Source organism: Oncorhynchus masou, chromosome 30, assembly GCF_036934945.1.
Source record: "Oncorhynchus masou masou isolate Uvic2021 chromosome 30, UVic_Omas_1.1, whole genome shotgun sequence".
Classification (NCBI taxonomy): Eukaryota; Metazoa; Chordata; class Actinopteri; order Salmoniformes; family Salmonidae; genus Oncorhynchus; species Oncorhynchus masou.
Window position 1 is genome coordinate 36,494,092 of NC_088241.1, and position 27,077 is coordinate 36,521,168.

General features: G+C 40.5%; 2 protein-coding genes across 3 annotated transcripts; both read left to right on the forward strand.

Annotated features, from left to right (window-relative positions):
* The first annotated feature begins 7,506 nt into the window (after window positions 1-7,506).
* On the forward strand, window positions 7,507-11,154 carry LOC135523150 (uncharacterized). Of its 2 annotated transcripts, none has more exons than XM_064949875.1 (8): window positions 7,507-7,698; window positions 8,030-8,144; window positions 8,250-8,394; window positions 8,867-8,980; window positions 9,124-9,286; window positions 9,482-9,630; window positions 10,079-10,212; window positions 10,525-11,154. In XM_064949875.1, exons 2-8 carry the CDS (start codon window positions 8,039-8,041, stop codon window positions 10,668-10,670), a joined length of 957 nt encoding a protein of 318 aa, XP_064805947.1. In that variant the 5' UTR covers window positions 7,507-7,698; window positions 8,030-8,038; the 3' UTR covers window positions 10,671-11,154. The 2 variants fall into 2 exon arrangements, with proteins under 2 accessions (XP_064805947.1, XP_064805948.1); XM_064949876.1 differs by having other exon boundaries at window positions 9,142-9,286.
* Window positions 11,155-11,360: 206 nt separating this feature from the next.
* Window positions 11,361-22,207, forward strand: LOC135522593 (uncharacterized). The gene is made up of 7 exons (XM_064949014.1): window positions 11,361-11,574; window positions 13,707-13,851; window positions 13,996-14,109; window positions 16,347-16,491; window positions 20,637-20,785; window positions 21,001-21,140; window positions 21,731-22,207. The coding sequence occupies exons 1-7, from the start codon at window positions 11,421-11,423 to the stop codon at window positions 21,940-21,942; spliced, it is 1,059 nt and encodes a 352-aa protein (XP_064805086.1). The 5' UTR covers window positions 11,361-11,420; the 3' UTR covers window positions 21,943-22,207.
* Window positions 22,208-27,077: the final 4,870 nt, after the last annotated feature.

Consider the following 27,077-nt stretch of genomic DNA (forward strand, 5'->3'; position numbering starts at 1 on the left):
TCAATGCTGCAGAAATGTTTTGGTACCCTTCCCCAGATCTGTCCCGCGACACAACCCTGTCTCTGAGCTTTACAGACAATTCCTTTGACCTCATGGCTTGGTTTTTGCTCTGATATGCACTGTCAACTGTGGGACCTTATATAGACTGAATTATATAGATTGAATTTACCACAGGTGGACTCCAATCAAGTTGTATAAACATCAAGGATGATCAATGGAAACAGGATGCACCTGAGCTCAATTTCAAGTCTCATAGCAAAGGGATACTTTCTGAATGCAATATATTTCATAAGGCCTGCATTTACACTAATACATTTGCCTGAAACTTGTGCACCCTGCATTCAAAATCACTGCCAGGGTTGGGAAGATGAAGACATGAAACTGGCTTAAACACCTCAACTGGAACAACCATTTCTGTAATGGGTGCGATAAATCCAAGTAACAGATTGGAATGGTTTAGAAAAATGTTATTTATATTTGCGTAGCGTAAGTTTAATTGATCAATGAACATGCAAAAACATAGATATTGATAACAAACAATTGTAAAAAAAAAAACATGTATTCAACGTGTGTGTGTGTGTGTGTGTGTGTGTGAGAGAGAGAGAGAGAGCAGGTAGCCTAGCAATTTAAGGGCATTGGGCCAATAACCTAAAGGTCACTGGTTCAAATCCCCGAGCCAACGAGGTAGAAAAGCTGTCGCTGTGCCCCTGAGCAAGGCACTTAACCCTAATTGAGGCTCCAGTAATAGGAAGTACACTATGATTGAGGTGATGTGCAAAATAGAACACATTGTCTAAAACCACGAGCCATACGGCTCTGTAGCTCATTTACATGGAGCATAGAATCTCACCACAGTTGTCTTTTTCATCGTCATTTGTAATCTCTGTCAAGCCCACACTATTGGTCACGGGTACTTAATTGGCACTGGGTGTTGCATTCATTCCAGAAGGAAAGCGAATGACTGAAACAGATTTAGCGTGAAAGTCACACGCCATCTAAAGTGAGAGATGGAGGGTAAACAAGAATTTGAAAACACACAGCTCGTTAGTCACGGCCCTTCATTATTAAACTGTGCATGTAGGAGTCAAACAGGACACTGGCTAAGGCTTAACTTTAAGAGAGAGAGAGAAAAGAGAGAGAGAGAGAGAGAGAGAGAGAGAGAGAGAGAGAAAGAGAGAGACTGCTTAAATGAACTACAGTATATGTTATGTCAAAATTAACAATAGCCAAGAATACTGAGTATTACTCTAATTAGCTCCATGCATTTTCACATATACATTTAAATATTGGTTATTTAGCAGACACTCTTATTCAAAGTGACAGTGCATTCACCTAAAGTAGATAAACAACAATATACCACAGTCATAGCAAGTAAGTAGTTACAGTAACCGTTACTGAGAATGTTTTTTGCTGTTCAGCCGGCTACTTGCAAATGTATTTTTGTATTTTCAATTACAAAATACACATATTTTAATGAAATATAATACTTTGCAAAATTATTTTGATACATTGGTGTTTAAGGTATTTTGTCATTGTAATTTGTAATTTATGTCCATTGCTGGCTGTAACCATGGAAACAATGCAACGCTATTAGGGCCAGATGAATTTGGCTGGAACCCTGGAAATGATTCATAAATACCTGTGGAATTAATTCCTATAAAATCAAATGCTGCCAGCCATTATTATGAATAGTCATATAGTTGTCATACAGTCAAAAGAATAAAGGGTCTTAAATGGTTCTTCCTCAGCTCTTAAAGGTCATGAACAGTCAAAATTATGTTTTCCACAAAACCGGATGATATTTGGATGAAACAAGATTAAAGAATGATGACCAAAGTATGACAAATTCCTGTTGTTTCTACATTGATCTTAAAGTTACTGGTTCCCTCCCCCAGGTCAAACACTTGAATTCATCATTAAGGGAACATGGTGACATCACCTTAACTCTCATCATAATACACCAATGGTAACATGATATTCTGTTAACTAATTTAAATAAGTAACGCCTCGTAACCAACATAGGAGAAGGCGAGTGGAGCAAAGCGGCATGGAACAAAACGGGGGAGGGAGTGGGGGGGGGTTGTTCAATACTCTGACGCAGTTGTCATGTCAACACATCTGTCAGCGCGGCTGTGAATCACATCACAAGAGACATGCCAAATGGGGAATGAAAACATTTTTTTTTTTACATAATTGATGGAATTTAAATGTTTTTTTTTGAGTTGCTTTGTGTACGACCAAATTAGCTTGGGCTGATTTTACTCCATCCAAGTTTCTTGATATAGTCATTTTAAAGAGCTGTCATTTAAGTCCATTTTATTGTTTATAAACAAAACAAATATTATGTGTGCCATTTTGGTCATTCAAAAGGCTATTTTATATGGGTATCTGTAACGGCCGTTGTTGGTGGAAGAAGGTGAGGACCAAGGTGCAGAGTGGTATGTGTCCGTATTTATTAAAAAGAACACGGAAATAACAGAAATGACCGAAAACAGTTCTGGCTGGTGCAGACACACAACAGAAAACAGAAAAGAATCACCCACGAAACATAATAGAAAACAGGCTCCCTAAATATGGTTCTCAATCGGGGACAATGATTGACAGCTGCCTCTGATTGAGAACCATACCAGGCCAAACACAGAAATAGCAAATCATAGAAAAACTAACATAGACAATCCACCCAAATCACGCCCTGACCATACTAAAACAAAGACATAACAAAAGAACTAAGGTCAGAACGTGACAGTACAACCCCCCCCCCAGCTCTGGCGCAGGTTGTGGACTCCACTTTGTGGACCCCGCACCTTTATTTTTAAGAGTGTAGTTGTATTGATTTAAGATGGTAAGACATAATTGCGGAACCTATTCTTTGTAGATTCTTTCAGCAATGTCTGTTTCAAAACAGAGTAGGGTTTATTCTGGCATTTCATGGTGCAGTTTTAAATGGATTGTGATATTATTTAAAGAACTACACACTGTGTCGATTTTAGGACAGCTTCGGTCTCAACAGTCCTGCTGAAACTGAGGCTTTCTTAATATGGACACTGGAAAAATAAGATTTTACGGTCTCTGTAAATAAAACCTACAGTCTTAGATTGTGCAGATACAGTTTAAATCGGAAGTTTACATACACTTAGGTTGGAGTCATTAAAACTAATTTTTCAACCACTCCACAAATGTCTTGTAAACGAACTATAGTTTAGGCAAGTTGGTTGGGACATCCTCTTTGTGCATGGCACTAGTAATTTTTCTAACAATCGTTTACAGACAGATTATTTAACTTATAATTCACTGTATCACAATTCCAGTGGGTCCGAAGGTTACATACACTAAGTTGACTGTGCCTTTATAAAGCAATTTCCAAATGCCTGAAGGTACCACGTTCATCTGTTCAAACAGTCGTATGCAAGTATAAATACCATGGGACCACGCAGCGGTCATACCGCTCAGGAAGGAGACGCCTTCCATCTCCTAGAGATGAACGTACTTTGGTGTGAAAAGTGCAAATCAATCCCAGAACAACAGCAAATGACCTTGTGAAGATGCTGGAGGAAACAGGTACAAAAGTATCTATATCCACAGTAAAATAAACCCTATATCAAAATAACCTGAAAGGCCGCTCAGCAAGGAAGAAACCACTGCTCCAAAACCGCCATAAAAAATGCCAGACTACGGTTTGCAACTGCACATGGGGACAAAGATTGTACTTTTTGAAGAAATGTCCTCTGGTCTGATGAAATTAAAATAGAACTGTTTGGCCATAATGACCATCGTTATGTTTGGAGGAAAAAGGGGGAGGCTTGCAAGCCAAAGAACACCATCCCAACCGAAAAGCTCGGGGGTGGCAGCATCATGTTGTGGGGGTGCTTTGCTGCAGGAGGGACTGGTGCACTTCACAAAATAGATGGCATCATGAGGGAGGACAATTATGTGGATATATTGAAGCAACATCTCAAGTCACCAGTCAGGAAGTTAAAGCTTGGTCGCACATGGGTCTACCAAATGGACAATGATGCCAGGCATACTTCTAAAGTTGTGGCAAAATGGCTTCAGGACAACAAAGTCAAGGTATTGGAGTGGCCATCACAAAGCCCTGACTTCAATCCTATAGAAAAATTGTGGGCAGAACTGAAAAAAACGTGTGCGGGCAAGGAGGCCTAAAAACATGACTTAGTTACACCAGCTCTGTCAGGAGGAATGGGCCAAAACTCACCCAACTTATTGTGTGAAGCTTGTGGAAGGCTACCTAAAACATTTGGCCCAAGTTAAACAATGTAAAGGCAATGCTATCAAATACTAATTACGTGTATGTAAAATTCTAACCCACTGGGAATGTGATGAAAGAAATAAAAGCTGAAATAAATCAATCTCTCTACTATTATTCTAACATTTCACATTCTTAAAAAAGGTGGTGATCCTAACTGACCTAAGACGGGTGTTTTTTTACTAGGATTAAATGTCAGGAATTGTGAAAAACTGAGTTAAATGGATTTGGCTAATGTTGGTTAATGATTTAGTTGACTTCAGTGGCCTTTGCCTTCGATGAAGTACAGACATAGTTAAAAGTGCTTGAGTCACAGATCAGTCCAAGTGACAGATAGTGGTGCGTAGTGATGGAGTTGACGAGACCTGTATCCATCATCATATGGGTGATGAAAGATGGCGTGTATGCAATAGAGCTGGATTCAACCTTATCGTCAAAGTAGGGCGGAAGGTCCGCCGCGCTAAAGGTCATTTCTGATTGAGACAAAATATGTTTTTCACATGCATTTCACATGTGATCTTATGTGAAGTTAATGTGATAACGTGACATCTAAAAGCAACATGAGATTACAAGTAACAACATTTGAGCACATTTGAAAACATGAACTGGATGTGACAACATGGGGATGCAAAATGTCAACATGTGAGACTGCGGAACTACACGTGACAGCATTTGAACGTTTTTCACATGTCAAACTGCTAATTCAATTCAATTGTTTTTCCACATGTGAAAAGGCTACTCCACCTGTGAGAGTTAGATTTTCACGTGACAGTTTTTCAACCTTCAATTCACACATGGAGGTGAAAACGTGTTATTCTCCTCACGCGTGAAAAGGTGGCGTTAGCATCTGAACTCTAACATGTAACACATGTCAACATGTGGTTACATACGTGAACCGACGGCCTTACGTGTCTCTCTTGTTTTCAAGTGAAAATTCCAGCTCATCATGCAAAAACAGTTGTTTTGTATAAATAGAAGTAATGAAATGGTATGGGGGGTTAAGGTAGGTGGGTACTCTGTTCAGCTAAAACAGTGTACACATCTTCAATCAACATGATTACATTTCACATGATCACCTGACATTTCTATATGACCCCACCTGGAATTAGAACTAATTATCTTTGGACTTGGGGTATGCTGATTTTTCTGCTGTGCCACAAAGTCTGTAGCATTCTCCAAACTCCTGTTATTAAGATTCATTACCTATAATAAGTCTCTGCACTTAGCAAAATAGTTCCTAAGTGGACTTCTATTTTAGTTATCAGTTAATCTGTCTATTCTCTCATCCTTGACTTCATTTCAGCAAGCTGAGGGGTTTTCTGTATAGTTTAATGTTGGTGGGGCATATTATTCTAATTTTCATATTGCTCCTGAAACACTATGATAAATATAATAGTTTTTCTTTAGTGTATTTTTTTTAAAGCAGAGATTTAATTTGAATTCCAAAGTGTAGGAATACAGGTGGAATCAGTTATTGACACAGACATGGTGGCGTAGCAGGAAGATCAGAATGCCGTGAACCAAGAATCCCTGCTGAGGAACATGTTGAATAATCATTTGTTCATGTGTAAATAAACATATACAATGTAATAATATGTGTCAAATATGTAAGTTGATAACACTGTGTGAAGTTCTAGGTTCATCCTAACAACTCATTCTTGTTTGCAGGGCATCACCTGTGAAATCTTGTGTAAAACAATATCCTCATGTGAAACTTCATGTGAAGTGTTCCAAAACCACATATTTTTTCATGAGGTAGATTTAAAAGACAAATATCCTCTCTTCTGCCTGAAAAAGTACACAAGATTGTTAAGAGCAAACTAGGGCCCAGTAGACACTTCAGTGTACTATGACCAATGGAACTTTAAAGAATCCGTATCACTCTGATTGGCATGGCTTCCAATCCTCTACTCCTAGTATCATAGGCCAGTAGCTTAAGTGTGTGTGTGTGTGTGTGTGTGTGTGTGTGTGTGTGTGTGTGTGTGTGTGTGTGTGTGTGTGTGTGTGTGTGTGTGTGTGTGTGTGTGTGTGTGTGTGTGTGTGTGTGTGTGTGTGTGTGTGTGTGTGTGTGTGTGTGTGTGTGTGTGAGCTCATAAGTGCTTAATACCCTGGGGAGTGCTTCATTAATTATTAATTATGCAGAGCATTTGAAACGCCCTACACCACGGGGCAATATCTGGCGCAGTAGGCTCTCTGGGTCGAGGGCTCTGTCGGGAGGTGGAACACCAACCAAGCGGTCCCACGGTGCCCGCTCCCTCATCCCCAGAACAGAAATACAAGGATCAAATGACTAGTCTCAATTACCCTTCAGTACACTGGGAAAAAATAAAGGTTCTTAAATGGTTCTTCCCCAGCTCTTAAGGTTCCTTAGACAACTTGCCTGATAAAGAACCTTTGAGTTAAATGTGTGGTTCTTGACGTGGCATCCATGGTTCTTCATAACTAAAGAACTATCCTATTTATGGATCTTCAGAGACCCCAAAATGGTTCCCTTATTGCATCGCTCTCAAGAACCTTTTTGTCTCCAAATTGCACCTTTATTTTTAAGAGTGTCTTAACCCTACGCCGTCCATATTAGGACATCCTCTGTAGCGGAGAGTCACTCTCATTAGAAAACATGCCTGAGATGTAAGATGAAACCTTGCCCAGTGATTGCCAGTGTTGCCATTGGGTTTGGGAGGATCTTTTCTTAAGAGCTCAGTGGTGTTTTAAAAGCAGTACACATGTCAACAGGAACTGAGCTGCAGGCGATGCTGTCTGGCGGAAGAATTAACGGATCGCAGAAATTCCCATGGTAACACTAAATGCACAGTATGCCTACTGGTGTAATGTAACGCAATGGCGACACTGTGTGGTATATGGCTATATGTCACATGCTGTTATAAAAAAAGAACAGAGCAGATCTGACACCTTGTGGCCCCATGGAATACATCATCCATGTAGATTGTTAAGACATCTTGAGTGAGGGTACAGGCTCCTCTTTTATTCAGGGACATAACATTGAGGTGACCTACGCCGCTATTACAACAGAAGGGAGATTGTTTTGTTCCATAATGTTCCTATGCCGTGGCCTATCCGACGTTAGGTATGGGTTGACATTACTACAACAATGACACGACTTGTTCCCGACCCACAATGGTGCGGATTGTCCTTCGGATATGACTTCATGTGGGCTTGTGAATGGAGATAGAGGAGGAGTCTCTGCTATTTCCACCCATATCTTTCTCCGTCCATGGGCAGAGCTATATATTATCTGTGGAGATAGCACCAGTAGCAGACAGACCATCCTCAAGAGTGTGAACCTAATGTGTCCACCTACTCTCCTGTGTGGGAGCAACTGGGAACCATCTGTTGATGACTTTTTTTCACCACAGAATATTCTAGAAGGTCTATCCTAGAAGGGATTAACAGTATTTCAGGGCCGCCATCCTAAGGTAAGATAGTTTATTTCACATACTGTTCATCAGTCTTATTACAGTGTCATTTAGAAACAATTAACAGAATTGTATTAGGAACAATACATGCATTGTTGTACTGGGATAATGTTGAATAGGGGCCATCTGAGAAACATTGTTGAGCGAAACAAACGGCCTAATGTGGTGCACCGGGGTAGAACACAGAAATCAAATGTTTTTGACATAGTGAAATGAGGGTGTGACTGACTAAAATGGCATGTGACTTCTGACTGAAATTACTACTAAAATGACCGTATTGAATAGTATTGAAATGTCAGTACTGAAATTAGGTTTGTACTTCTGTCCCTAGATCCTGAACATGGGAGAGTGCATTTCAGTCCGTGTTTTGCTGATGTTTCTGGCCCTAATCAGCTATCTAATTGCACTGACATTCAACATATTGGCTCTATTTGGGCCCTGGACAGGTGAATTCTTAAAGTCCACTTCAAGTCAATGACATCTGTTTGAAACATACTTACTTTTTTTGCATCCGATAAAATGTTTTGTAACCTGTGTGTTTGAACATGTAGGTGCGTTTATGCAAACCACACAGTATGTGCTGAGCAAGTCCACAACGCACCTAACCCCGGATAGATGGGTGCTCTTTCTATGGGACGTCCTTAACGTCTGGTTGATCGGCATGTTCATCTATCTGATACACAATCTCCGTAGAAGGTATGATACTGTCCATTAAAGCTAGACTCTCGCTGACACTAAAACAATCATGTAAACATTGTTCCTTCAGACATTGTTGGTTATTTTCCAAGCCAAACCCTGTCTGGAATGAAATCAACTTTGCACTGGACATTAGACTGGTCCCAGATCTGTTCCTGCTATATTGCCGAATCATTGTCTCTCATTGTCTTGTCAAACATGACAATTCCATAAGGAGACATCCAGGCGAACTGGCCTGTGTTTATTGGCAATCTAACTTAGTTGAGACAAAAACAAAATACAAATGATTAAAGTGCAGAAAGAGTGGTTTTTACTGTCCTGGCTAGGGTTGCAGAATTACGGTAACTTTTCCAAAATTCCCAGGCCTAGTTCTGGCCATGATGATGATGATGATGTTTTTGATTATGATGAGGCTGATGGTGATGGTGATTTTGTTGTTGTTAATTATCATGATGATGTTCCTGTCCCTTAGGGAAGCTTATACATGGATGTACACCACTCCTGCTGTCCTGCCCTACGGATTCTACTTGTCCTGGATCGTGAATAGCATTTTGAATATGGCATGGTTATTTCTGTACGACAAAGAGTAAGTGATCATATTATGTGTTGTTTACTGTGCAATGATATGCAACTTTTAACACGTTTTGAGTTGTTTTTGAGTTTCGACATTGAATTGGTGGCAAGGAAATCACTTGTATAGTCTTTCTCAAGACAGATTACGTTTTCTAGATTCTGTGTTTGTCATAGAAAGATGGTGCCAACGCTGCTGATCACAGCATTACAGGCCATCTCCAACTGCGTGATTATCATGTTCTCCTGCTACGGACTGGTCGTCTATGGAGCGTGGCTCCATAAATATCACAACAGTGATCTCTGGCTCATTCGAATACTGGTACAAAAACTTTTTTTTCTACGATTCTCCAAGAACAATGTATTGTGTATACAAACCTTCCACAAGTGTGCCGGACAGTTACGTTTTGGTACAGACATGACTTGTCTGTTTATGGTGTCCATATTATGAAGCCTCGGTTTCAGTAGGACTGGAGCTGTCCTAATATGGGCACCGTATTTGTTAACTCTTTTACAGGTGCAAAACGGAGTGGCTTTGTATGCAACATGGTGGGCTGTGGCTACCTTTTTACACCTGACCGTTGTTTTAGACCATCAAACCCCAATACCCAAGACAGATGCTGCCATAATGGTACTAGTGCTGCTCCAATTGGGACTCATAGGATGGTGAGACTTTGATCCTACATTTGATCTGACCTCTTAATTCAGTGACGTTGATTCAATAAAGCACACATTTGAGCTTTGCCAGGAAATGTTCCATTGCAAATTCATGAACAGCGGATTTAATTCATATACATAAACTATGACAGTGGCCTGACAAGATAATGATACAGTTGCCCTAAGCGGCAAAAGTAGCTTCTAAAATTGCGTGGACAACTCGCGCACACAAAGCAAAGGCCTGCAAATCATTTTGTTTCAAATGTAGTGACAGCGTATGCACACAAAGCAAGTGCCTGCGTTGTGTGCATGCTGTCACTACATTTTAAAAGCTAATTTGCCCCTTTGGGCCACCATACAATCGCCAGAAACCTTTCCTTCTTGCACCTTTTTTTTTAAAGCATGGGAATTGATGTACTGTTGATGTATATTTTCTTCCTCCTTATAACTCTCTCAGGTTTGTCATAGAGAACTGGTACCTGGATAAGCACGTGCGCTACATCCTCACAGTGTACCCTGTGGTGATCCTGGTGTTGGCCGCGAGTGTGGCCAATCCAGCCACGCCCGGTACCCACATAGACATCATGTCTGGTAGGCCCTATGTCCCGACTGACTCCTAAACTGACACCTAGAGGAAGATAACATAACACAGCCTGTCCTAATACAGACACCGTACACATGCATTAGTAGCAGATGGCCGAGTGATAAGATTTGATCGTGTTATAGTTACTGTACGTGAGTATAATGAGAACTGAGTATACGTATGTGCAATTGGCAATGTTCACACTATCTTCACTACTAGACTAGTGTCAATGTTATTCTTGTATCACTGTCTGTAGTCACTGCAGTGACTTTCCCGTGGCGCTTTTAGCTAATATACTTGATTCCTCATCTCTTTTCCAGCTGTCATATTGGCCATAACTAGTGTCATATTCATTGTACGCATTGTCATGGTGTTATGGAAGCACAACAACAAACCGTTTTATGGAGAAGAGGAGCTCATGTCTCCAGTGGACATCGCCAGGACACAGAAGCTCATCTTTATGTAGGAAGAAGAGAGCCGCTGCGGAGATTCACGTGCCCCCTTGTTTGAATGTTGTTTTCCTAAACGTTTAATGGCTGAGACGTGATCAAACTCTCCCTGTGTTGGATTCATAAGGCTTTGCTTCAGCAAGACATGTAGGTGATGATTTAAGCTATTAGTGCCTTTGTACCGTACAGATTGAGCTCATAACCATTGGCCATGCTAATGTCTTTTTCAAAATCATACCAATGACTGTGTGTGATTAAAACTATGGACCGGCATTCTCTCATGACCGCAAAACTAATTCAAGGGCATTAATGTGATTGTGTTCTTTTTGAAATGTATTTAGTTAACCTTTAACTGCCACCATATTGTTTTTATACCAGGATCTGATCTACCTTTGTGTTTTGACCTTTTGTTTTAGGTGCTATACTGTACAACAATTTGGACTGCTTTTATGTATGAATGAAGCTATAGAAATAAAGTGTATTGTTATACTTACCAACGCACTTATCTGTAAATGATATTGTGATTTAACAATAGTATATACAACCGTGTGCCACTGGGCAGTAGTAGGAGCACCCATTGGTTAGACACCATGGGGAAAAATAACCACACACACACACACACACACAAACACAGTAAACCATGATACACTGACTGAAACAGTGCCATCATCCAAAGTCCAATGCACCAGATCCAAGATAGTGTGTGTGTATTAAAGAGTGTTGGTGTGTGAGGCGAGCGTTCTACAGTTGATAGCTCGACAGGGAGGATGTACCGCTCCCGTGTGTCTCCGTATGGCCAGGGCAGTATGGAGAGACATCATCACCATGTGGTCCTACACGGTGTGTGTATCGCTCTGGCCATGTTTAGCCAGGTGGCTTCCGAGACCTTCCATGTTCTAGCATCAGGGACCAACTCTGGCGGTGAGTGAAATCTACCAGACACCTGGTCCATCTCTGTACTACAGTGCACTACTGTGAGGGCATCAGGGACTTTGGTTCAGCAGACAATCTGGATAAACGAGTACAGTGGCTAGTGGATGTATCCTGAGTGCAATGCTATGATTATAATGCCACCGTTTGTAGAGTGAAGATTGTAGAGTCAAACGCTCGATGTGGTCATTGAGTCCTAGGAACATGGGATTAAATACTAAACTTTTGATTACTTTTTTTAACATGAATATTTAGGCGTGACAATCATTTTGACCTCTACCTTTACCTTTTTTTTAGGGGATAAAAATACTACTTATGAAACAATATTTTACACAGTCATTATTGCTCATCTTTATCAAGGCTGCCAGTAATTTCGGACCCCCCTGTATAGATGATAACTTTGTCACTGTCGTAATGAATGACTATTTGACCCAATATGACCTGTAAATGATATCTCCTGCAGGGATGTTCCAGATGCATATACAGTATGTCACCCAAAGGATCCCTTTGAGAAGATAAGTTAGAACAACTTGTCATACATCAATGTATCCACAGTGGAATGACTTTATGTAATGATAGACCTTTGGTCTGGCACATATTTTAAATGTCATCATTTTACAGCCCAGCACTGAAGAGAGGCTAATGATTGTATTTTTAACTCCTAATCTGCATGTCACCAACTACATTACATAAGCAGATGAGTTGATAAACGCACTTTGCAGATACTTCTGAAAGGAAACTTTGTAAGCTGGAGTTAATGTTACCACAGAGTTTTCAAACCCAGAGACACAACATCATGATACTTCCGGGAATGCGTTGCGAAGGAGTCTCAACAGACCAGACCGGGGTTTGGGGTTTGGAAAGTCCATGGGAGAAGGGACAATGTGTCCTTAGTTGTTAATTTTCTCAAATTCTAAAGAATTTTGAATTTTAGAATCTAAAAATTCAACAACAACAAAACTATATTCGAGCCAATGCCTTAACTAGCTGAACAGGTTTTTACAAGAACCTTGTGAAAGCGAAAAACTGACACGTTTTAATTTTTGTCAAAAACAACTTTATATCGAAGGAGTGCCTCTCATTTCACGGCCTGCACATGCGCTGTTCTACGCAACACAATCGTTAGACTCGGGGGAAGTGTTTCTATGCATGGGCTATTCTTGCTAACACCGCCATGACATCACCCAGAAGTGTGATCAGGGATTTCAATCGGAGAAGCAGATTCTGCACATCTTCATACTGTACTGTCTTTGATGTAACTGCTCATACTGATGTATTCTCCATCTCACTGTTATACAGCGTCCATATTAGGACTGTGTCAGCAGGACTTGTTTCAGTCTGAGGCTGTCCTGATATGGACACCATTCTCATGCATGCTGTGAATCTGTTCCCTATGATGGGAGGCAAACACTAAAGTATCTCCATTGCCAATAGGGTAAGCTGGCTTGTTATTCACAATACAGCTTCATCTTCACATAGCTAATACCAGTATTGGTATTACATTGCAACTCTATACTTACTGTTAGACACAGTAACTGTATGGTGTCCATATTAGGACACCCTCAATCTTAGCAGGAGGCTGTCCTAATATGGACACTGTAGTATGTGGATTGTAGAGCTTGCTAGTTTATAGTCCAAAAAAACAGAAATGAGTTACCTCTGGTTCGTTTAGCCATTCCTATGGAGGAAATTAATGGGACAAGTATGGGGTTTTGGGACAAACGCCGAAAATAAGGCCTGAGGTTAACACAGGATTAGGATATCGTGTATGTTTTGTTCTATTATCAGTAAGTTAACATGACTTTTATGAGTTCTGAAGTCTTTAAGTGCTTGTTCTGTTTGCGAAAATGTAAAACAAAATCACCCAAAAAGATGTTAGCTGATGAAGATTATCTCATAGAGCAAAACATATAGGGTCTCCTAAGCCAGTGTTTACCATAGACCTTATTTTCTGCGTTTATCTAAAAACTCAACAACAAAAACATGTTTTCCCTATAGACTTTGGCCAATGAGCCATGGAGTCTACATGGCTACCAAATGCCTACAATGCATACAAAAAAACGCCATTAATATTGCTCTCTACAGAGTCCTTTTACTGAACATGCAATGGCTTTACTCCCTAGGTCTGTTTATGACCACATTGGATAATGTCTCTGAGTCCTTTCCTCTGGAGGTGACCATGGACTGCTGGGCAGACAACACCTGGATCATGCTTCGGCTATGGAGCAGTGCTTGGCTCATACACTCTCTTTTTACTGTGTTCCAGAGGTATCACTCACTCACTCACTCACTCACTCACTCACTCACTCACTACTCTTCCAAAGGTCAACTGAATGCCTAAGTGATGACAATTAAATGATGAGGCTGTACATTTATATCACTCAGTTGTGATTGATGTTCTCTGCCTGAAAGGAATGTGTTTGGTCCAGTCTCCTGCAACCCTGAGATTCACCCTCCGTCATTCTATCTGATCTGGACTATGATCAACGTGGCAAAGATCACCTGGCTGTTTCTTTGGGACAGGCAGTAAGTAGTTTGGCACTTGTTGCATTTAAAGGGGAAGTTTTACAAATATAACGTTAGATGATTTCTCATCCTGAAAGTAGTCTATGGGCCAGGATAAACTCTAACCCATGGTTTACTGTTATTTAAACAGCCACTACAAACTTCAGCTAGACTACTTTCAGGGTGAGGAACCATCTAACAGTTTTAAAGGCCCAATGCAGTCAAAAATGTGATTAATCTCTTTTCCAGTTGAAGTTGGAAGTTTATATACACTTAGGTTGGAGTCATTAAAACTCGTTTTTCAACCACCCCACACATTTCTTGTTAAACAAACTATAGTTTTGGCAAATCGGTTAGGACATCTACTTTATGCATGGCACAAGTAATTTTTCCAACAATTGTTTACAGACAGATTATTTCACTTATGATTCACTGTATCACAATTCCAGTGGGTCAGAAGTTTACATACACTAAGTTGACTGTGCCTTTAAACAGCTTGGAAAATTCCAGAAAATTATGTCATGGCTTTAGAAGCATCTGATAGGCTAATTGACCTCATTTGAGACAATTGGAGGTGTACCTGTGGATGTATTTCAAGGCCTACCTTCAAACTCACTGCCTCTTTGTTTGACATCATGGGAAAATCAGTAGAAATCAGCCAAGACCTCAGGAACAAAATTGTAGACCTCCACAAGTCTGGTTCATCCTTGGGAGCAATTTCCAAACGTCTGAAGGTACCACGTTCATCTGTACAAACAATAGTATGCAAGTATAAACACCATGGGACCACGCAGCCATACTGCTCAGGAAGGAGACGAGTTCTGTCTCCTAGAGATTAATGTACTTTGGTGCGAGAAGTGCAAATCAATCCCAGAACAACAGCAAAGGACCTTGTGAAGATGTGGTAGGACACAGGTACACAAGTATCTATATCCATAGTAAAATGAGTGCTATATCGACATAACCTGAAAGGCCATTCAGCATCAAATCAAATGTATTTATATAGCCCTTCGTACGTTAGCTGATATCTCAAAGTGCTGTACAGAAACCCAGCCTAAAACCCCAAACAGCAAGCAATGCAGGTGTAGAAGCACGGTGGCTAGGAAAAACTCCTAGAAAGGCCAAAACCTAGGAAGAAACCTAGAGAGGAACCAGAAAATAGATGGCATCATGAAGTGGGAAAATTACGTGGATACATTGAAGCAACATCTTACGACATCAGTCAGGAAGTTAAAGCTTGGTTGCAAATGGGTCTTCCAAATGGACAATAACCCCAAGCATACTTCCAAAGTTGTAACAAAATGGTGTTGGAATGGTGTTGGAGTGGCCATCACAAAGCCTTGACTTCAATCTTACAGACAATATGTGGACAGAACTGAAAAAGCGTGTGCGGGCAAGGAGGCCTACAAACCTGACTCAGTTACACCAGCTCTGTTAGGAGGAATGGGTCAAAATTCACCCAACTTATTGTGGGAAGCTTGTGGAAGGCTACCCGAAACATTTGACCCAAGTTAAACAATTTAAAGGCCAATATACCAAATACACTCAATTAGTATGTAAACTTCTGACCCACTGGGAATGTGATGAAAGAATTAAAAGCTGAAATAAATCATTATTTTTACTATTATTCTGACATTTCACTTTCATAAAATAAAGTGGTGATCCTAAGACAGGGAATGGTTACTAGGGTTAAATGTCAGGACATGTGAAAAACTGAGTTTAAATGTGTTTGGCTAAGGTGTATGTAAATTTCCGACTTCCACTGTTTTTCTACACTATGAGGTTTGAATAATACTGTGAAATTGTTTAAATTATGATAATGTTTGAAAAGACCACCTGAAATTTTAGTCTGCTTATCTGGGAAGGAGATTTGGCCTGCCTGGTGACATACACAGGCGGTAAATTAGATAACAGACCAATAAGAAAGCGAGTTCCAAACGTCTCTGCCAATAACAGACATTTTTCAGTTTCCCCTCCCACTCAGACCACTCCCAGACAGTCTTAGCATCATTCTTGCTTGAAAAATAGATATTTTGATGACAATTTTAATTGAAAACAATCACAGTAAGGTACTCTCTTGTCACCCAGAAATGATTTGATATTGAGATAAAAACAGCTGCATTGCACCTTAAAATATAAACTTCCCCTTTTAAGATACACATTTGGGGATTTTAAAATATGACAAAATAAATACAGTGGGACTATGTGCAGAACCAAGAAAGGCAATACTAAATATGGAACATCTTGTGTTTTTACAGTGACCTTCTACCATCCCTGTTTTTTAAATGGGTTATGCCAATTCACAGCTTCCAAATGCTGTACGTGTCCTACCGAAACCTGCACAATCACAGAACCTGGCTGGCCATCAATAACCCTAAAGAACCCTGGTGGACCCGCTATCTGGTGAATTCAAGATCTTTTCTACATAATGATGTCAAGATGGAGCACAGTTGCTTGTTTTCTCATGCTGCTGTCAGCCAATGAGCTTCAGGGCAAAAACAAAATGTATGTAACCAAGTTGAATTGGTTAAACTACCTCCTAAGCTTGAAATACCACCACCCATGCAGCCTAAGTGCTAGCATTTCTTGTTTGCAAAAAATACAAGTTAGTGCTCTCAAGGAAGCCGCAAGCGGCACAGTTACGCTTCCAGGTCGTAATAGATGTGTTCTTGAGATCATTTGCAGCAATGACCTCACTAACCTTTAAGATAAGATAGTACTTTATTAGCCTTGGTACTGTACGTCTTGTTTTAATGTCGGATTCATATGTCTTAGTAGTCATTCGAGATCATTAAGGTTTTCTTGGCATCATTTGCAGCAATGCCCTAAGATAAAATCATGTAGCACTATCCCACTGGGCACAGACGTCATTTCAATGTCTATTCCATGTTGGTTTAACGCAGTTTAATTGAAATTACATTGACGTGAAGTGAAAACAACGTTGATTCAAACAGTGTGTGCCCAGTGGGATATAGAGTGCATTCAGAAAGTATTCAGAGCCCTTGACTTTTTCCACATTTTGTTACGTTACAGCCTTATTCTAAAATGGATTAAAAAAAATATATTCTCATCAATCTACAGACAATACCCCATAATGACAAAGCAAACATTTGCAAAACAAATGTAATATCACAAGTGTTCAGACACTTTTCTAAGTACTTTGTTGAAGCACCTTGGGAATTTTCAGGTCTCTCCAGAGATGTATCCATCAAGTTCAAGTCAGGGCTCTGACTGGGTCACTCAAGGACATTCAGAGACTTGTCCCGAAGCCACTCATGAGTTGTCTTAGCTGTGTGCTTTGGATCATTGTTCTGTTGGAAGATGAACCTTCGCCCCAGTCTGAGGTTCTGTGCGCTTTGGAGCAGGTTTTCATCAAGGATCTCTCTGTACATCTTTCCCTCCCACCGCCACCATGGGGCACTCTGTTCACAACGCTGATATCAGCAAACCCCTCGCCCACACAACGCCATACACATTGTTTGTTTGCCATCTGCCTGGTGAAGTTGAAATGGAAGTTGAAATTGATTTCTTTCAAATTCCATATGTGTTATTTCATAGTTTTGATGTCTTCACTATTATTCTACAATGTAGGAAATAGTGAATAATAAACCTTGAATGAGAAAGTATGTCCAAACTTTTGACAGGTACTGTACATTTTTCAGACACAGTATATTTTACAATAGTTATCTTGTTATTTAGCCAAGAATTTTGTATGTGAATTGAAATTGAAAAACTCAAAGTTTTAAATCCAGCGTTGTTTTGTGTATCAGTCCATAAACCAAAAATCTCCTCCCAACTATTTTGCAATCAATATGGCACAGCTGTCAATTTGTTGGTACTTAAATTGAACTGATACTTTTTTATTCATCCGAATTTTGTTTAACCAATATTGATCTTTAATGCAGGGCTGACAGAGAAGTCTCTTTCTCCCCCTTCCACTTGCCTCTTCAATTTTTGCGGTAATGCTGCAATTAGTTGGTTGTAATTTTGAGTAGAGCAAACATTTCAGAATATGTATGTTCGCTGTGTGTGTGACATAGCTCTACCAGTCCTATGTATGATATAATTTACAAACATTATACATTTAAAAATTATTTTTTCTCCAATTTAAATATTATTTTATCATTTGGATTATCTTGGCAAATGAGAAATGCTCACTAACAGGGATTTAATCAAATATGTGCACCAAATTTGAGAGAAATGTGCTTTTTGTGCATATGGAAAAGGATATAACCATAATAATAATTTGACTTTGAATTTAAAAAAAACACCACCACTCCCATCCTTCCAGTGCACACCAATCAACACAGGGCAAGGGGATTTATACTAGAGGCCACGTAGTTAATGAACAATAAGGAACACCTACTCTAACAGGCTGCATTCAAGAGCTCATGCCTGTTGCATATTTACCCCCCCCCCCCCCTCCCCCTAAATTTTTTAAATGTGTCCCCACATTTCAAGACAAAAAAATGTAATAAAAATAGGACATCAAAAAATAGGCACATCAAAAATGAAGGTAAAGAAAAAATGCAAAAAGACATCTAAATGAAGAATACATGTATTGACCAAATAGGCAAAAATCACACTTTGAAAGGCAAAATACTGCAAACCAATACTTAAATCAAATAAATACTGGAGGACCATGCAGTCATAATGGGACAGAGACATATTTTCTTTGACTTTTCAGAGCGCCTCATCACACCATTGCCAGTATGTTTGCCAAGGGGACCGTCATTATGCACCAAAACACCATTCTGCAACATATGAACTTGGACAAACATACCGCACGAACATCACATTAAATTATATCTGTCACATTAAAAATAAATACATAGGCCTAATTTATATTTTTCTTAAAACCTCTCTAGGGTATGTGGGATGCTAGCGTCCCACCTGGCCAACATCCAGTGAGATTGCAGAGAGCCAAATTCGAATACAGAAATACTCATAAAAATTCAGAAAACAAAACATATTTTAAATAGGTTTAAAGATTAACTTCTTCTGAATCCAACCACGGTGTCAGATTTAAAAAATGCTTTACGGCGAAAGCATACCTTACAATTATTTGAGAACATAGCCCAGCAGACAAATCATTACAAACAGTAACCAGCCAAGTAGAAGAATTACACAAGTCAGAAATAGAGAGAAAATGAATCCCTACCTTTGATGATCTTCATATGTTTGCACTCAGAAGACATTAATTTACTCAATAAATGTTCATTTTGTTCGATAAAGTCTATTTATATCCAAAAACCTCAGTTTGTTTGCACGTTTCCTTCAGTAATCCACAGGCTCAAACACAGTCAAAACAGGCAGACAAAGTCCAAATTGAATTCGTAAATTTCATAGAAACATGTCAAACGATGTTTTATATTCAACCCTCAGGTTGGTTTTATCCTAAATAATCGATCATATTTAAACCGGACAATAACGTCGTCAATAGAAAAGGTAAACAAGAAAGGCACTCTCTCTGTCACGCGCATGAAAAAGCTCTGTGACACGGCAGGGTCCACTCATTCCGACTGGTGTTACTCCCTCAGTTTTCAGAATACAAGCCTGAAACAATTTCTAAAGACAGTTGACATCTAGTGGAAGGCATAGGAACTGCAATTTGAGTCATAAGTCAATGGATACTTTAATGGCATTGAATAGAAAACCAAAAAAACACAACGACTTCCTGAATGGATTTTTCTCAGGTTTTGGCCTGCCAAAACAGTTCTGTTTTACTCACAGACACTATTTTAACAGTTTTGGAAACGTTAGTGTTTTCTATCCAAATCTAACAGTTATATGCATATCATATCTTCCGGGTCCGAGTAGCAGGCAGTTTAATTTGGGCATGCTTTTCATCCAAAATTCCAAATGCTGCATCCTACCCTAGAGAAGTTAACATTTCTGAATACTTTAATATGATTGGTGCAATATAGATGAGATGCAAGTATAGATGAGCTGCAGACTGAACTTGGCCCATCTACGAGCAACAACGTAGGCAGCCATGAAGCTCGGTGCCAGAATGCCCTCTTATGCCGCATTCAAAACAACTCGGAAGAAATAGTTTTGAGCGGTCATTCAACTTGGATTTCCAACTCGAGAGCTCTGACTCACGAGAGCTCAGCCTTTCCAACCTGAAGATCACTAGCGTCATGATTTGACCTCGTATTTTTCAGAGTTCCCAGTTGTCTTGAACACACCAAAAGTATCACCTCCGACTTCCCTTAAGGGAAGTTCACCATTCACAAAACCTCACACACTCTCATCCATCCGCTAAGCCGTGCACCAGGAAGGCAGCGGAGCCAAGCCATTATGGTCATCCAATGCCCCTCCTCAGCGCACCTCTGTCCCCCTAACCCATATTCACAAGGCGTTAGAGCCTCCACTAAAAACAAGGTCAACAAGGGCCACATCACAAATCTAAACGCACCAATACACATTCTAAAAACAGATCCTTTACCAATAAATACTAAGTCTTGTTTTAATATATCTGTTTCATATGTCTTTTATCATGGTCCCTCTGGTGTAACTGTGTGTTAATGTGTTGTGTGGGACAGACCCAAAATGGACTGGCTGTATTTGGCTGGTGGACTCTTCTGGAGGCCCTGGTCAGTCTGGGAGTTGTGCTGAGGTACCAGGCTGGGCTACCCGATCCTCTGGTCAGCTCAATGGTGCTCACTCTACTTCTCCTGGGGATGCTCATCTGGTAATAACTGACAATGAAATAATGATGGACCCATACATATACATCGTAATCATTGATTGAATGGAAAAATTATAATTGTGGCGTCCATATTAGGACAGTCTCTCCTGCTGAGACTGAGGCTGTCCTAATATGGACACCGTACTGACTAAATTGTTACACTATAGTAGGAAGCTGGGGTTTAATTCAGTTTTTAAAACAATGCTATTTCCTAACAGGTTTGTCTTTGAGAGCTTCATATTCTCCAAGTACATCCGCTACACGTTTACGGTCTACCCTGTGTTGATTGTGGGCCTGGGAGCCATGTTCACCAGAAGCTATCGTGTCCATGACCTTGCTCCTAACACAGTCTACTGTGGTAAGAACATAGAGTTGGATAGAGGGCACACTTAGCCCACAGCCTGTTTTATCATGTGCAGTGCCATTGAGAGCTGTCACCATTTTGAAGTAGTCAACTCGGTGGGACTTGCTATGGGTTAAGGAAGATCACAGAATTCCATCCGGGTCAGCAGGAATTATACTCCTGATTAAACATTCCCTAAGTCGCTCTGGATAAGAGCATCTGCTAAATGACTCAAATGTAAATGTATAATCAGGCGGCAGTAAATCACTAACCTTGTCTTTGAACCTGTTCAGACTATGCACAAGATAGAAGATGAGCTCTCTAGTACAGCTCTATGAAATGAACATATACTGGAGTAGTACCAACCACACACCCACATTCTGTAACAGATCAATTTTAGTGTAGGCAGATGCTGGCCAATTATAACATGATTTTATAGGCACATTATAGATACTGTAATTGGAACAGTGATAAGCTAACGCTGTAGGCCAGTCATAATTGAATACCAGAAAAATCCTGTAGACAATTTTGTATAATCTGATGAATAACAGTTACGTAACACTTACAGTACACTTGACTGTGTATTTCTTGTCCCAACCACACAGGCTTCCTCATGCTCGCGGCAACTATCCTGAACTGTATCCGTTTGATCGCTGCATGCTTTTACCCAGATGACACCTCCAGCTATTTGACCAAGGAGCCCAACCGTAAACCTGACTTCTGCAAGACTGTATGCCAACCGATGGGGAAGGATAGCACTATGGCTTCACAAACTGATTTTGTGAATCCTGTCTTCTGTAATAACTTAGACAATTAACAGAGGGTACGGTGTCCATATTAGGACAGAAACGACTCCTGTTGAGGATTTACCCAAAGTAAATTGTTTTGCATGTAAATAATTTTGATACTGATTAATGGTATTTTCTGTAAGAATGGACATTGTTCTCTTGGTGAAGGATAGCTAGAGCTTGAGTTAACTCTAAGCTTAGAGTGTTGACATGCCTTCACATTCATCACGAACAAATAGATTTCAAACAGTCGCTTAACAATTCAGAATGTTGAATAAACTTTATTTGAACTCATTTTACCGGTTTTCACTGAGTTCGTCCTTATGTCGTTGTAAATTTGATGATTCCCAAACAAATTTCCAGAGTTTGAGCAATTTTGACAATCGTTGTTTTTCTACTTCTAATACTCGTATCGATGTGTCAAAATATCCAATCGCACAGGTCGAGTGACGAATGAGGTGAACACCTCTCCTCCATAAAGGGAGCCACTCGCTCACCAGCTGGTCATGCTCACCTCTCTTCCTTGCGGAAGTGACTGCGTTCATGAAAGCATTCCTCAGCATGGCTAGATTCCTGGCATCCTACTGATGTTTAGAGGTTAATGCTGCCGAACATTGGACTTCAGCTCCTGTCGATAGTATTGTGTGCTGACCGATAGGAAAGTTTTGCTCCATTTAACTAGTGCCACATGGCTAGCTATCGAGACTTGGTTAGCCCTAGGCGCAAGGATTTAGCTAACTTGGCTAGCTATCTGCAAGGCTAGCTTACCACACAAAGGACTAGCTATCGCTGCAAGGCTTAACCTGACCTGTGTAACTCACAAGGCTAGCTACACCAAACTAGATTTTCTACCTACACAAGTAGAATTGCTAGCTTTCCTCTCGCATTTAGCACAAACCCCTCATGGGCCGTGTTGACTAGACTGACAGCACTAGCTTCACAGCGTGACGATCAAGAGACACGCACTTTCTCTGGCTAGTAGTGTGCTAACGAGAGGCTATTAGCCTTGAGGCAAAAGCTAGCTAGCTCACACTTTACTCAAGGAATACTACTTCTCAGATCCATGGAGCCTGCTACCCATGCACAGGGAGAACCTAGCAGGCCTCCTGCCCCCGCCCCAGAACGGTCACACCCGTGCCCATGAAGGACGACGATAGCAGGCAAGGATATACCCCAGATATGTATCGCCTGCTTGGGTTTTGAGCATGCTCTGGCATCACTCGCTAACCCCAAGGGCACTGTCTGTAAACCCCCTTCACTGACGAGTACACCAAGCAAACCCCAAACCATACTTGTCACTAGTGATGTTACATTTGATACCGGAGCTCCAAGGCATTCGTGTCGAAATCACTAGTCAGTGTACTTTGACCTCCTCCCTATAGACTGTCTCATCATTGTCGGTGATCAGGCCTACCACTGTTGTGCACTGTTGTGCAAACTTAATAATGTTGTTGGAGTCCTGCCTGGCCATGCAGTTGTGAGTGAACAGGGAGTACAGGAGGAGGCTGAGCACAAACACCTGAGGGGCCCCCGTGTTGAGGATCAGCGTGACGGAGGTGTTACGTATTCCAGGATCCAGTTGCAGAGGTAGGTGTTTAGTCCCAGGGTCCTTAGTGATGAGCTCTGAGGGTACTATGGTGTTGAACTCTGAGCTGTAGTCAAAGAATAGTATTCTCACATAAGTGCTCTTTTTGTCCAGTTTGGACAAGCCTTTCAACGCATTTCATGGCTACAGACATGAGTGCTATGGGTCGGTAGTCATTTAGGCAGGTTACCTTTAGTGTTCCTGGGCACATGGCCTATGGTGGTCTGCTTGAAAGATTTACATTTACATTTAAGTCATTTGACAGACGCTCTTATCCAGAGCGACTTACAAATTGGTGAATTCACCTTATGACATCCAGTGGAACAGCCACTTTACAATAGTGCATCTAAATCATTTAAGGGGGGTGAGAAGGATTACTTTATCCTATCCTAGGTATTCCTTAAAGAGGTGGGGTTTCAGGTGTCTCCGGAAGGTGGTGATTGACTCCGCTGTCCTGGCGTCGTGAGGGAGTTTGTTCCACCATTGGGGGGCCAGAGCAGCGAACAGTTTTGACTGGGCTGAGCGGGAACTGTACTTCCTCAGTGGTAGGGAGGCGAGCAGGCCAGAGTAACACTTAAACACTTAAACAAGATGTTGGTATTACAGACTCCGACAGAGAGAGGTTGAAAATGTCAGTGAAGACACTTGCCAGTTGGTCAGCGCATGCTCGGATTACATGTCCTGGTAATCCGTCTGGTCCAGCGGCCTTGTGAATGTTGACCTGTTTAAAGGTCTTACTCACATCGGCTGTGGAGAGCGGGTTCACACAGTCTTCTGGAACAGCTGATGCTCTCATGCATGTTTAAGTGTTACTTGCCTCGAAGTGAGCATAGTTATTTAGCTCATCTGGGAGGCTCGTGTCACTGGGCAGCTCTCGGCTGTGCTTCCATTTGTTTCTACTCCAGGGAAACGTCCTGGTTCCCAGGGGGGCATTGCATACGCTCCATTCTGGACCTAAGGATCCGCAACAGCTTTCATCATGTTCCGTAAACTTACATACAATGTGCTGTTTTGTTTTATTCCTCAAGGCAACTGGTTCAGTTCAGCTGACCTACAGGGCGCTTATTTTCATATAAGCATTCTGCCAGCACACAGGATATTTTCAGGTTTTCTTTCGAAGCACAGCCTACAAATACCTTGCTGTTCCCTTCGGGCTAGCACTTGTTACCAGTTTGTTCAGCAAGTTTGTGGAAGCGTCTCTATCACCCCTGAGAACCAGGGGGCTAAGAATCTCCGCCTACACAGACAATTACCAGCTTTGATCCCCTACACAGTGTTTTTCAACGGTTGTTTCCCTCGAAAGTGTCATTGAGTTTGAATTTCATCTCCATCGTTTTGAAAGTGCTCTGGGATTTTACAAAGATCATTCCTTGGTCATCCATGTTCATGATCAGACTGGGCTTGATGTGGTTTCCCACCTGTCGGGTCGTGAAGCCAACACCTGCACAATGGAGAACAAACTGTCAAGAGGGATCCTTTGACAGTATTGTGTGGTGCAACCAAAGGCATTGTCCATGTTTAATAACTATACATATAAATTATTATCCTAATGAGATCTTAAGATTGTATCAGAAATATATTCTTTAAAAAAAAATCCTATCATATTTCAGCAATCATTTATTCAATTGGAGAAAAATGTATCATACCAGAACTTTCACATACTCAAAGTCAAAGTTCTCGCTGGAAATCAATTTCCAGGTCCCCACAAACTTGTCAACCATCTTTCAAGTTATCTTTCATATCTGCTAAATTACTCAAAAGTAAATATCGTCAACAGTGCACTCTATTGACTCAAACTTGACTATACAATTCACAATGTTAAAAGGATTGCGTGTTCTAAATGCAGCCCAATCACAGCCATGAACGTCACGGTATGGGTGAAAGGTTCCACATCTACTAGGCTACTGTGCTAAATTACATTTAGTTTACTAGGCTATGTCTACTACCTCAGCAAATAGTTGACTGATCACATGCTCCTAAGCTATGACAGAGCTAAATAATGGCCTACATTTGATAGTTTGGACAAAGATTATCTTCAACAAACTTAGCAGAGAAGAAAATGAATATGTTTCACTTCAAATAATCTTAGGCCATCTAACCTAAACTTCAAAAGTGGATGTTCCCACAATAAATCTGCAAAACCATTCGGTAGAGGCAAAAACCTGGAGGCAGTTGGCATGTTGAAAACATATACTTAATTGTTTGAAACCTGGACGTTTTACTTAATATTATGAGGCATTTCTTACCTTGATTCAATGTAGCCTAGGCAATAATCTGACAGAAACTGATATTTTATGAAGATTTTCTCATATGCCATTGGAGCCAGCATTTCTCTCGTGTTCTATCGCTTTTCATATCATCTTTCTTTCTTTGCCCAGAAGTCAAAGGCACAATAGCCATAACCCATCCTATGTGTTGCATATTAGGATACCCCCTCTTTCTACGTTTCTAAGGAGATGTTAATCTCTGTCACATGAAACCTCCCACATCAGGTGGACCTTTTTAAAACAGTGTTTTCCCGTAAATTTCATTTTGGCAAATGTTTGAAAAGTTTGTTTTACATCAATAATTATTGCATGTTTTCTGAACTCCATTCCTGGTAGGCCTACGCATGCATGGTATTTTCTGTGGGTCATGTCATTTTACTGTTTGGTACTAATTTAATTGTTCGGTAGACAGTAGTTGTGCGATAGTTAGTCTGCAATAAAATTGACTGAAATGTGCAGCCCCTATAGAATTTTGTTGGGAATCATTGATGGACAGCAATATTCAAACCTTGTCTTTGTTGTTCAAGTAGATTTAAGTCAGGACTGAGACTGGACCATTCAGGAACACTCAACACCTCTTGGAAATCCATTCTCGTGTTTCTTTGGCATTAACATTTGTGTAATTGTTCCAAAAATACAACTATATCCAAGGGTCAGGTATTCACTCTAAGATCCTCTGAAAGTTTGAGGAAAACCCGCCTGTTGTCTAAAAATCTAACTCTAAGATACTGTTTATTTTGCAGAAAGAGGCCTACACAAATATAAATTCCAAAGACACACCAGAATTGGCCTGGGTGGCAGTCTGTTTCTGCTCAATTGCCAACTCCTTGTGGAATTGTCATGTAATGTAATGAAGCATGCAGAGTTGGTGTTAATTCCATAAATTCATCCCTAATTTAATTCCATCTCCCTGTAAATTCCATTTAATTCCATTCAGATTCCAGGTCAGTCTTTCAATTTCTCTCAAAACAATGTTAAGTAAATTATATGAAATCATATCCAAATTCAATATAGTCTGCAACAACTCCACAAATTACATTTCTTCAGGCTTTCTGGCTGATCATCAAATCAAATCAAATTTCTATATATTTTTTAACCCTTATTTTACCAGGTAAGTTGACTGAGAACACATTCTCATTTACATCAACAACCTGGGGAATAGTTACAGTCAGTGGAGAGGGGGGATGAATGAGCCAATTGTAAACTGGGGATCATTACGTGACTGTGATGGTATGAGGGCCAGATTGGGAATTTAGCCAGGACACCGGGGTTAACACCACTACTCTTACGATAAGTGCCATGGGATCTTTGT